Source organism: Stigmatopora argus, chromosome 10 (genome assembly GCF_051989625.1).
Source record: "Stigmatopora argus isolate UIUO_Sarg chromosome 10, RoL_Sarg_1.0, whole genome shotgun sequence".
Lineage (NCBI taxonomy): Eukaryota > Metazoa > Chordata > Actinopteri > Syngnathiformes > Syngnathidae > Stigmatopora > Stigmatopora argus.
Window position 1 is genome coordinate 3,099,452 of NC_135396.1, and position 12,900 is coordinate 3,112,351.

A 12,900-nucleotide genomic window follows, 5' to 3' on the forward strand; every position below is an offset into this window, starting at 1 on the left:
CGGTCCTCACATTGAAATGTCTGTTAACGCCTAGATTTTGCCTAATTTTGGCAAACATTGGTATTTTAACGTGACTTATTAACCTTTTTCTTCACGAGTTCAAATCAGGAAAATTAAATTAAAATAGAAAACACTTTATATGGCCAATCTGTTCAAAATTTCTATCAACGGGACTGAAAAATTATCATTAAATGTCATTCCAGTAAAACCAGGAAGTAAACTGTGTCTCCTACTGGAATCAAAACCATAAAATAGTCTTGACCCCTTGGATGAAATCTTATCCAGAGCGCCCTCTAGCGGTAAAGTCAGATATCGAAATCCAACCGTTCTTTTATTCATTCATCTTCTATACTGCGCATCCTCGTAAGGGTTACCGTAGCCTATCCTAGCTGACGTCGGTCGGGCGAAAAGACGGGTCGCCAGTCAGCACACAGAGAGACAAACGACCAGACGCACTCACAATCATACCGCCAGCAACGGGAATTGAGCCTGCACCAAAGTCAGCCGAGTGAACCGATACAGTTCTCTAAAATCTGGTTTTATTCATTTTACAGGCACAGCAGACTCCTTAAAACCAAGGAAAAAAATCATCTTGATTTTTTGTTTCCTCCTGAGATGAGTTATGATGGACAATGTCACGATCGTGACATCTTGGCAATATGGTACATTTATGAAATGTTGAATAATTGTGCATTTCCTCATGTGATGTGTCCTCCTCCATCTTGGCATCCGTCATTGTCGTTTTTAAAAATGTTGCCTAACTAACACATGTCTTTCAGTTTGCTGTGCTGCGTGAAAGGGAAGCTGTAGTTGGAGTTCCAGTCTCTCTCAAATATAGCCAGAAGCTGTGATTGGACGCTGGCTTGTTGGGAACAACTTGCCGTCTGGTTGACCACCAGGGCGGAGCCGGCCGTGTTCACAAAGTAGTCTCCGGACCAGTTGGATGTACCTGAAGGTAAGGAAAAAAAATCAAAATACAATTTAGCTTTGTGAAAAAAATAATAATTTGGACTCCAAAAGGTCTTCTTACCAATATAGGCCACCTGGTCCGTCACCATGTACTTGTTGTGGTTGACCCTGGCGTAGGGGATCTGCTTCTGCCTGGCGGTGGCGGGAACCACGAAGAGCCGCTGCGACCAAACGGACGTTGTTACGCCCGTCGCTGGCCGACGTGGGCGGTTACTCACCACTTGGATGTCCAGATGGTTTTTGGGATCACGGAGGGCCGCCAGCGACTTGAGGAAGGGGAACATGGCGGGCGACGAATTGGACCAGCAGCTGATCAGCAGGCGCACCCGTACCCGTTTCTCGTAGGCTGCTCGACGGAGCTGGCTGTCGATGTCTTCCCAGTACCTGCGGGGGGCGCCACGTGTGCTCGTCAAATTTTTGGAAAGAAATTCCCGGGTGAGGCAAGCAGTTGGTTGCCACACTGAAAAGAACACCTGAAGGTAACGTAGTATGATATCAATCTTGGTATGATTCAAATAGCGCTAATTAGGCTCATCGAAATGATCTTTAACCTAATTAGTTTTACAATTCTTTACCCAATTCTCACTTAAAGGTTTTTTGAAGAGTTCCCCATTACTTTAGAGCAAGGGTGTCAGACTCGGGTTTGTTCGCGGGCCGCTTTAACGTCAACTTGATTTCACGTGGGCCGGACCATTTTAGATATAATATTTTTATTTTTTATTTTTTTATAAATGGATTAAAAGAACTGGATTAAAAGCCCTGAATATTCCGTTTTTATAGATCTAAAACAATGTTTATTTTAGCTTTTTTTTTAAATATATTTTTAGATTTTACAAAATGATTTTTGAACTACAAACACAGAAAAAAATGGATTAAAAAAATGACAATTATTGATTTAAAAGGGGGAAAATCAGGAAATTTAATATACGTCTATACTCTTCATTTTAATTTGATCCTAAAACAGAAAATCGGCACTCATGATTGACTTTCCCGGGCCACACAAAATGATGCGGCGGGCCAGATTTGGCCCCCGGGCCGCCACTTTGACACCTGTGCTTTAGGTTAAGAGATCCTTACTTTTCAAGTTTAATGCCAATTTTGGAATGGCTAATCTAAAAACCAGTCGATACGGCTACGTTTATGAAAGAGTAAAACTTGTGACAAGCAACCCCGTTTTCCCCAAAATGTAAAATTACTTTTTGGAAGGCGCAAACTCCATCGCGGGTAAGTAGTTCATGACGGCCACGTAGATGAAACTCTGGGCGTCCTCCATCACGTTCAAGATGGAATCCAGGTCCGAGGTCCTGCCGGTGGCGCACAAAGGAGGCGGAGAACTCTGGGGAGGGGGGGCAAAAGCGTCCTTAAAAAACTGATTTCAAGCCGGGTTTGGTTTTGTTACTCACCGTTAAGTAGACGCTGGACGGCGTGTTGTTGAGCATCAGCTGGAGCGGCTTTTCTTTGTTGAAGTCGGTGGAGAAGTTGGAAGGCCACGGCGCCGGGATGGATTGGTTGGCCCCCAACAACCAGTAGGCCTCGAAGATCTTGCCTAGATCTGCTGCCAAACAGCTGCAGTTGGACACCAGCACCCCCAACTCCTTCACCTGATAATCACATGCCCAATGTCAAACCATAACGAGACGCTTTTGCTTAATAGTGACATCTTTTGTTGTAGTTAAAGCGGGATGTGAAACGTGCCTGGGTCAGGGATCTCCAGTCCATGTTGGCGCTTCCCAAGTAAATGTGTTGCTTGTCCACAATCCAGAATTTGGTGTGCAAGACCCCCGAGGTCAGCTCCTTCATGTTGACCAGCCGGATGGCAGCTCCTAATATTTGGATTTTTGGGTCACAACACCGGACGGACAAGGTAGGCAAATTGTATTAATTTTTTTGCTCATTTAAACGTCGATTTTTATCTACTATGGTATTTTCTGAACTATAAGTTGCAGGTTTTTAATCAAAATAACAATAATAATACCTTATGTAAAGTTATTTTTATCTTCTACGGTATTTTCCGAACTATAAGTCACACTTTTTAATCCAAATAACAATAATAATAGCTTATGTAATGTTATATTTTGTATTTACTATGGTATTTCCTGAACTATAAGTGGCACTTTTTAATCAAAATAACAATAATAACTGCTTAAGTAATGTTATTTTTTTATTCACTACGGTATTTTTCAATCTATGAGTCGCACTTTTTAAAAAAACAAAATAACAATAATAATAACTTATGTAAAGTTACTTTGATTTACTGCGGTATTTTCTGAACTATAAGTGGCACTTTTAATCAAAATAACAATAACAACAGCTTATGTAATGTTATTTTTTTTTATTTACTATGGTATTTTCCAAACTATAGGTCGCACGTATTAATTTAAAAAAACAAAAACAATAATAATAGCTTATTTCATGTTGTTTTATCTACTACAGTATTTTCCGAACTATAAGTTGCACTTTTTAATCAAAATAACAATAATAGTAGCTTATGTAATGTTATTTTTTTGATCTACTAGGGTATTTTCTGAACTATAAGTCACACTTTTTAATCAAAATAACAATAATAACAACTTATGTAATGTTATTTTTTTAAATTTACTATGGTATTTCTCGAACAGATAAGTTGCACTTTTTAATCAACATAATAGCTTATTCAATGTTGTTTTATCTACTACAATATTCTCCGAACTATAAATTGCATTTTTTAATCAAAATACCTAATAGTAGCTTATGTAATGTTATTTTTGATCTACTACGGTATTTTACAAACTATAAGTTGCACTTTTTAATTAAAAAAACAATAACAATAGCTCATGTAATGTCATTTTTTTCAACTTCCATGCCGATTTTTAGTCCAGAAAAACTCTCAACACGGATTAAACGGGACTAAGTCACCTGAAGCATTTAACTGTTTGAGGTCTTCATTCAGCCGACTCCCACGTTGCGGCGCACTCACGGCAATGCGCACCGATAACGAACCCGAGACCTCGGCCAGATTCTTCAGAATGTTCTCGCCCTGCGCTGACGTGGAAAAGGTGTCAACGGAGCGACGGAAAGGGGCAGCCGAGCCGAGGAGTTTTTCCATACCTGATCGGCGGTGGGCTCATGAGTGCCCGTGTCTTGGTTGGTGAGGGTCCAGTAGAAGGAGGCGATGTCAATGCTACTCTGGGCCTGGGACAGCAGTTGAAGCCACGCCCGGTAGGTAGAACCGTGAGACGGCTCGCTGGCGTTGTACCGCAGACCCTCGGGGATGCTCTCCACTAAAGAGATTCTGAGGTTGTGAGGAAAAGGAGACGTTTACACAAAAAAATCCCCAGAAAAAAAATCAGTGATGTTGTGAAGCCGCGATATTCGAGGGATTACTGTATTATTATATTGTCTGGAATAATGTGGCATTTCGATTTGCCAGGCAATTTCTACTGTGTATTTGCTCAATATTTTTGAACAAATTCATGGACAGATTAGAATTCAATTTGGTTATTCTAGGGATGCGTGTATGCAGCATAGTGCTATTCATATTTTGTTTGCCTGTTTAATATTGACAACAAAAAATTGTTTAAACGTCAAGATTTCTTGAAATCAGCCATTAATAAAGTATTGTGAAAGGCACTATGACGATTTGTTACTTTTAGTCAATGCAGCACTTTTAGTCATGACGTATTAAAAAAAAAACAATCCCGAGATTTCCCAATTGTCAGTAAAGCAGCATTTTTTTTTCCCAACATTGATATGGCAGCTTTTCTTGAAAGCTGCAATATTTCCAAATGATTTCCTACATTTTGGGAATATTTTCATAAAAGCAAACGTTTTTATAGTTGACCAATGAAATCTATTTTTAACCCAAAAATTCCCCATATTTCATCATAGCTGAAAAAATGTCCTTAAATCTCTTGACTTGTCATTTTTTATTCCAAAATTCCCACAGTTCCTCATTTCCTTGAAAGCAGCATTTTCACCCCAAAACAAGAATTCTCTTCCGAAATTCAGATCTTTGTATTTGGCGATATTGGACGGAAATAAGGGCAAAAAAGCGGATTATTTTAATGTTACTTTCTTACCCGCATGGGTCTGAACAGGACTCCTTCAAGGCCAGTCGTAGGCCACCGCTGTTGTTGGAAGATCCGGAGCCCAGCAGGTTGTAGAGCGCCGTCGCGGCGAGCAGAAAAGACGCAATTGAAGCCGCCACCAGCAGACAACAGGAGAACTTGACAGGGCAAAAAAAAAGGTAATCATCGTGACTTGCCATCATATTATGCGTGACGTACTATTAAACTACCTTCTGAGCTTTCCGTTCCCTGTCAGACGTTCTTTGTCCATTTTCCGCCAACTAGGGACCGACACATAAACAATAGTAATAATTCAACGTACACGTAGTAGTGGGTTGTGGTACCTTATCATAAGGGACGTCAATCTTCATGTTCACCAGGAACGTCTCCTTCGGTACCTCAGATGGCGTCCGACCTCTGAAACATGACAAGAGTGTGTTTGGATGTCGTATAGGATGCCAAAACAATGAACCCATAATGGAAAGCAACACAAAAAGATGCTTCTAGGTCTCTATTCACTTCAGACGGCTGAAAAAAATAAGAATAATTGTTTTCAAATAGTTTTCAACTTATACTGAGGAGGGAAAAAAGGAAGTGTGTTGGTGATTGAGAAATCAAGCATGTGCCCTTCCTTTTTCATCTTGCTGACAAATTCAAATGAAAAAAAAACTTGAAGATTAGTGCATTTTTTTTGTTTTTAGCTCATGTGAGCCACAAGAGAGTTAAGTAGCTTTCATTGCGAGGGATGTTAATTTCGATATTAACAGAAGTGATCTCAAATTATGAATTATACAAAAATATACTCGTCTTTCAGGTTTTTTTTTATACTTTTATGCAGTTATCTGACCTTTTATAATCATCAGTGGTAGAATGCACCATACAATTTCTCTTTAAAATTACAATAGGTGTTATTCATCACACAAGGAAAATGAAAATACGATCGATTACGATTTAGTGGAAAAAACAGTCAAGAAATGAGAAGTGTTAAGCCAATAAATCAAAAGCACAAGACCCAGACCCAATACCAAATTCAATTAAATTGTTTTGTATGGGACTGGCTTGTTATGCTGAGCCAGCACAAACAAGTCACTTTAAAAATACATTATAAAGAGTTTAACCCACCTGCTCTAGAAGTTTACTTTTCAGAACAGTGTCTACTACACAAGTTGTCTCTTACGGTCCCGACTTGCCACTTAAATCGACGTCCCCCGACGATTTATTTCAAGAAAAACAAACAAAAACAACGAGCGACGAACTGTACAGACGGCGACTGTCATGTGATCTGATCAAGCCAATGAGGGAAGGGTTAGCGTGTCATATGACAAACGGGTTGAATCGGTTAGTAGTCACCGCCAGGTGTCGCTGTAGTCACACGAACTGTAGAATTAAAACGAGCAAAAGTGGATTCCAGGTGAATTTGTTTGTATCTCGCCGGAGGGGACTTTGATTTTTCCTAATTTTTACCAAAATATCGACAAACATACGACGAAATCCATTAGAATAACAGAGGAAATGCAACAACCACCCCGATAAGGTAAAGAAGTGTCACGGTAAAAAATAGCATGTGTACAAATTGGTACATGCACTGTATAAACAGACGAATTCAGCTACTACTACTAGCATTATTGTTGGTTTCATTTAATTGAATGTAGGCCATATGGGTATTTTTAATACTTTGCACAAACTATGACGTAGTTAAGGGACCGTACAAAAAACGTCACAAACTACTTAAGAACCGACTTGCCCATTGTAGTCACACTTAATACTGTTAAAAAATGTTTGTACGTAGTTGTGGAAATGCACATATGACGTGAAGACGTTAAATTAGATTTGACGTGGTTATATTGAATGTACTCTTTTCTAGGAAAGCGTGTGTGACGACACCGTTGAACAACTGCAAAAACACTTCAATTAACCTACTTTTACTACTCCTAATGACCTTGGTGAGTACATATTGTAATTACTACTTTGGAAATGTACAGATGAATTGGTTACACGGTTGCTTGTAAGTGTGCTAATAGCTAATATGGAGGCCATGCATGAAGAACTGGTGGTAGTCCAAGGACGCCATCTTGAAAGTACATGTATAACGTACTTCACTGGTAGCGCTTACGTATATATTTACATTTTTACACCCACCATTTTCCCCAACTCCCAAAATAGACTACAAAGAACATATGACGCGTTTTATTATCTAGTGAAAATGTTCTAAACGTAATTATTTAACTTGCTGAGCTGCCTGGCGAATTAGCAAAAACTCATGTTTTTAGCATGTTATCTTTTTAGCTCGGAGAACTATTTTATTTCTCCTACTAACAAACCAGTTTCAAAATGATATATTTATTTGTTTTTAGTGGTAATGTTTGTGTGAGTGTTGGGAAACTTTTCTGTCTTTATACATGTTAACATATTTTAAATTTGACAATAGTTTAAAATCAGTTGACACCGCAGTTGTCTAGTCATTCATTCATTTGTTGCATGGTGAAATGATTGTTTTGTTATTATTGCCGTGCTTGTTCCTTTGAGGCTCTCTATGTCTTATAATACCACCTGTTGTGAATAATTATGTAGATTTTTTTGCGCAATAATGATAACATTACAAAATATGAATTAAAAAACATGCGCACTAACAGCCTAAATTTAGCAATTATGCCTCATTTATTTAATCTAAAATTGGCATCCCTCAACAGTAGGACTTTAAATCCATCTTAAACCAGCCATATCTGTATATTTTCTCAACATCAGTCAGGTTTTAAAATGTGGAATGTCACTCCACGATAGGTGAGTTCTTTTGTACAGGACTAAAATGTACCATTTGATAAGAAAGTCAAGAAATTCCAGGATTATCACCGTTTTTACAATCCCCCCTCGAGTTAAAATAAGTACAGCAAGGTAGTTGACTTGACGAGGCCGCCCGGGCTCGTATCTATTGTTAGAGACGATGTGTGTCATGTGTGCTTCCCAGACCCATTTAACGTTTATGGCCGCGACGAGGCAACAGTTATAGCGCAGTCATAAACGCCGACTTCCACCGTCGAGCCGCTCGCAATCGTCTTTATCGTGCATTTCTGCCAGATTGTCATGTCTCGCGTACACTGGAGTGTTTGCTTTGTTTGCTGTGGGAAATAGTTTTGTTCAAAAGATTTTCACAATTAGTCCTGTTGGTAAATTCCATTCGAGGTTGGCGAAGTGAGTCATTCGGTGACGTCATCGCTTTAATGTCGGTCGGGGAGAGCGGCAATCTTTTTGTGTTGTGTTGTGTGTGTGCCGTTCAGTTGTGTAAGAGTTTTTTTATTTTTTTTATATATGAATAGCTGTAACGTCGCAGGTGTGTTTGCATCCTGGAACAATAAGCTTCGACTGGGTGTAATATTTCCTCACGTTGGATGTGTACCCGTCGTATATGCAGTTTTTGTCCAATCACGTTTAGGGATCTATGTTGCTTTGCTTAGACCCCGTTCGTTTAACTCGTGGGCTGCCATAGACGTTGCTAGACGTCCAATTGTTTTGGACTGGGAGGGGCCAATCAAAATTCATTGTAAAATTCCCACCACAAAAACACTACAGAGTGTTATTGGGGCTCGTAACCAGAGTGTATTTCTGTTTTTTTAATTAAAATTGAATTCATCATAAAAATATATATCTAAATAATGATTAATAGTTTTAAAAAAATCAAGGACTGGCATCCACAGATGAGGATGTTGTATTTTGGTCATTTAGGCCTCACTTTGTATGCCAATATTATGGCTTAAATGCCCCCTTTTTTAATTACCAAAATAGCCACTTGCCCCATAAAGGATGACCTCGTTGTCTGCCATTGAGCGATGTGCGTTCTGTCCAGTTGAAATAGAAGCATTTCAGTTCAAATAATTGGATATGGACAAGTGATGAAGTCATTGAAATAGTATTTGTAATAGTAACTGGCAAACTGACATCCATTAAATGTGAGCAGGTGTCTTAAAAACCATTGGTATTTTGTTCCAAAAGCAATAAACGGCATTAAATTCCGAGGAAAGCTTTAACTGGCTCAACTCCCCAACGGGTTATCTGGCAACCTTCACCTGTGGCTGAACCCCAGGTCCATTTGCCCCATGGTAACAACCCCTCTTACCGCGCCCCCTCGGTGTCAGAGTCCAGCTCGCGCAGAGGTGGGCGGCGAGGGTCCAAAAGAACTGGACAAACGTCAAAATCGATTTCCGCTCACAGGCCCGGCCACTCCGGAAATCCCTCAAGGAAGTTCGGGCCGAAGCGGCCGCCGAAAAACCAACTGGACCCTCGCGGACCGTCCTGGCGAATAGCCGTAACGGCGATGGGATTTTGGGACGATTGCTAATTGCGAGCTAGCTTGTTTCGAAAGATGCGGTCCAGATAAGAGACCCACCATATTTGGGTCTGGCGGTAAGTGGTCCTTTGGACTTTTGGACCAGTTACGGGAAAGCCGGGACCGACCCGGATGATTACCAAATAGAAGAATAAACACAACGGGAAGAGTAGAGATAATCTTCCGAAGGCTAATGAAGGCCCCTGCTTCGTTGAAACCCACCAACATTTTGCCTTGTAAAAGTGTAACCTGCTTTATAAGGTGTCCGCGTTTGTATTTTTAAACACGGCGCATTTTCCTGACCGTCATGAAGTTCTGGGTTCGAGTTCCATTGGAGCGTTTGCATCTTTTTTTCCTGGATATTTCAGTTTAGGGCTGTAGGATGAGGCCTAAAACCAATAATGCTAATTCAAGTGACATTTTCCACATTTGTATGGAAAGAAAAATGAAATAAACATTTTAAATAAAAAAAGACAATACAGTTTTTCTGTCATGTCGGTCCCATTGGTAAAATATTGATAGACGTCCAATCAATTTTGCATGAAATTCCATCAAACGACCGATCACGGTTCATTGGATTGGACTTCTATTGCCGTCAATGGCCACTGGCCGCCAGCCCTCCCAGTTCAAATGTCGATCGCTGTCAATGGCAGGGAATACTTTAAACAGGGGTGTCTAGACTTTTTATACCATTGTAAACTATTGTTCTTTAAATCTCCACGACCTATGACCCATAATCCTCCAAAATATCATTTGTAGGCGGATGTAGAACGAGCAGGTGTCAGCCAATCGCAGCCCTAATATGCACTCCACGCACGGTTTAAAAAAAATGTTGTAATGTTACACTGATTTAAAGACTTTTTAACTGATAAGGATGCCAATAGTGACCTCAAGGGGGTTGCCATGACAACCCGTCACGTTTTTAACCCGGCCCAAGCTTCCACTTCCTCATTCCCGGATGGCCCGACGTGGGAATAGTCAGTCGGGCTCCTAACTCGCTTTGGCCACAGCCACGAGTTGTAAAAAAGCACCCGAAGGTCACCCGAAACCCTCCCCAGTGTCCAAATCCTGTTTGCCCAAAGCGGCCAATGGGCGGGCTCCTCCTTTAAGAGCCGGACTCCCGCCGTCTTTGTGATTCTTGCGTCTTAGCGCCACAATGCAAAGGAAATCCCGGGCCGCCTAATAGCTTTAAGGGTTCAAACTCCCGAGCGGGGCCGGCCGGGACCACGTGCTTTGTCCGCTTCGACCCGCGTGCGGAGGGTTCGTCAAGATATCGTTTCATTGCGCCACCACCCAATTACTACGTGATAAATACTATCAAAAGTTATCATTGTAGCTTGAGCAATATATCAATACATAGGAAGTAAAAGGCAAAATATCTGTTGGGCCCTCCTTTTAATTTTAGAAAATACATTTCCAACAAATATTTTTGAACCAGGGGGAAATTACATTTATCCTGATTTATTTTTACTAATGATTTATATCACAGGTGTCAAAGTGCCGGCCCGGGGGCCAAATCTGGCCCGCCGCATCATTTTGTGCAGCCCAAGAAAGTAAATCATGAGTGCCGACTTTCTGTTTTAGGATCAAATTAAAATGATTATAGATGATGTACATTACATTTCCTGATTTTCCCTTTTTTAAATCAGTCATTGCAATATTTTCACTCCAATTTTTAGTTCAAAGCGCATTTTGTAAGATCTAAAAATAAATATAGATATTTTCCGTTTTCCACTTTAATACTGAACATCATTAAAAAATATATTTTGTTTCCATTTGAAATGAAAAACTTGATTAAAAGAAATTTTCCATTACTAAGAAAAAAAAGCTCAAATAAACATTGCTTTAAATCTATAAAAACGGACTATTTAGGGCTTTTGATCCAGTTCTTTTAATCCAATTTAAAAAAAAATATCTAAATATCATATCTAAAATAGTCCGGCCCACATGAAACGGCATTGCCGTTAATGCGGCCCGCGAACCAACCCGAGTTTGACACCCCTGATCTATATCGTTTTTTTTTGGTAAATTGCCCATGATAGAATATTACACGCCACACCTTGACTTAAAAAAAGGGAACTGCAAAAACTTGTTCCACGGTCACATTTGCCCCCCTCATATAAAAAAAGAAGCAAATCGTGCAGTTTTGGCATATAATCTTTACACGACGGCCCCAATTGTTTGTTATTCTGTCCATGGCCATCAATCACGCAGCCCTTTCCTGTCACCCTCACTCGATGTCTTTCCATCTTTTCCCGTCGCTTTCTTCCCCTTTGCTAGCGGCTGACGTACGCGTGGATGCGCTAACGTCAGGCCACGTTTTACTGCCTTTCCCACTGCCGCCGCCGCCGCCCCCCCTTTAAAAGTCACTCTATCGTCCCTTCTTATCAGCGCGCCGTCCCGGCCGAAACCCCCCCACCCTCTTCTATCCGCCCCCCCCTTTAGCGCCGGCCTCATTACTCATTAACCAGGACTTCCTTTATCAAGCCCAGACAACCAGGAGGTCACTCATCGAACCGCAGTGCTAGCTAGCGCCTTCCATCTTGTCTCGTCTTTCGGGGACGTGTGTAGACCGCCGACTTTGTGGGTAAGATGGCCGGAAATGGGACGAATGAGGGTAAAATAAAATGGCTGGCGTCGTTTTTGGGGGGTCGACACGTGCCAGATGGGATTCTTGAATTTCCTGCGCTAAAACCCAACTGACTTTGCGCGATGAGGCCTTTTGCGAAGGTGCTGCAAAAACGATCCAGAGCTAAAATGGCGGCTATTAATATCAGCCATTGAGTTTATTCATCAAACCGATAATCAAAAGCACAGGTGTCAAAGTGGCGGCCCGGGGGCCAAATCTGGCCCGCCGCATCATTTTGTGCGGCCCGAGAAAGTAAATCATGAGTGCCGACTTTCTGTTTTAGGATCAAATTAAAATGAAGAGTATAGATTTATATAAAATTTCCTGATTTTCCCCCTTTAAAATCAATAATTGTAATTTTTTAATCCATTTTTTTCTGTTTTTAGTTCAAAAATCATTTTGTAAAATCTAAAAATATATAAAAAAGCTAAAATAAACATTGTTTTAGATCTATAAAAAATCTGAATATTCAGGGCTTTTAATCCAGTTCTTTCAATCCATTTATAAAAACAAAAATCTAAATATTATATCTAAAATGGTCCGGCCCACATGAAACCGAGTTGACGTTAATGCGGCCCGCGAACCAACCCGAGTCTGACACCCTTGCTCAAAAGTATCAAAGTATGCAAATCATAAACTTTTTAAAAACTGATGGAGAAAATAATGATTTAATACCCAGAAATATTGACAGTTGTAGTTTGCTTCTTACAATTAAAAATAAATAAATAATGGATGAAAACAATCAATATTGACTTATTTCAAATTAAAAATGCTTAAAAAGGATAAAACTGCGAGGACCGACTCATCTTTCGGTGCCATTCACGGCTCTAGACGTCCAATCCATTTGAAACCAACCAACTGGCCCCCTGGTTTGAGCTCACTCCACTGACCAATAGCGGCCAAACAATTCTCCTCCGCCCAGTCGGGCGTCCACC

General features: G+C 40.4%; 2 protein-coding genes across 2 annotated transcripts in view; one reads left to right on the forward strand and one right to left on the reverse strand.

Moving 5' to 3' along the window:
- Positions 1 to 517: 517 nt before the first annotated feature.
- On the reverse strand, positions 518 to 6,286 carry pld3 (phospholipase D family member 3). The gene is made up of 12 exons (XM_077611563.1): positions 6,138 to 6,286; positions 5,360 to 5,432; positions 5,246 to 5,296; positions 5,028 to 5,173; positions 4,057 to 4,240; positions 3,865 to 3,985; positions 2,665 to 2,792; positions 2,373 to 2,570; positions 2,166 to 2,305; positions 1,188 to 1,353; positions 1,031 to 1,130; positions 518 to 949 (listed from the first exon to the last, which is right to left on the reverse strand). Exons 2-12 carry the CDS (start codon positions 5,384 to 5,386, stop codon positions 762 to 764), a joined length of 1,449 nt encoding a protein of 482 aa, XP_077467689.1. The 5' UTR covers positions 5,387 to 5,432; positions 6,138 to 6,286; the 3' UTR covers positions 518 to 761.
- A 106-nt stretch (positions 6,287 to 6,392) lies between these two features.
- The window catches only part of LOC144083589 (uncharacterized), a 44,423-nt gene continuing 37,915 nt past the window's right edge, over positions 6,393 to 12,900 (forward strand). The window contains exons 1-2 of the transcript XR_013303583.1: positions 6,393 to 6,549; positions 6,880 to 6,958. The gene's annotated coding sequence lies outside the window, so the exon portion shown is untranslated. The remainder of the gene's footprint in view (positions 6,550 to 6,879; positions 6,959 to 12,900) is intronic.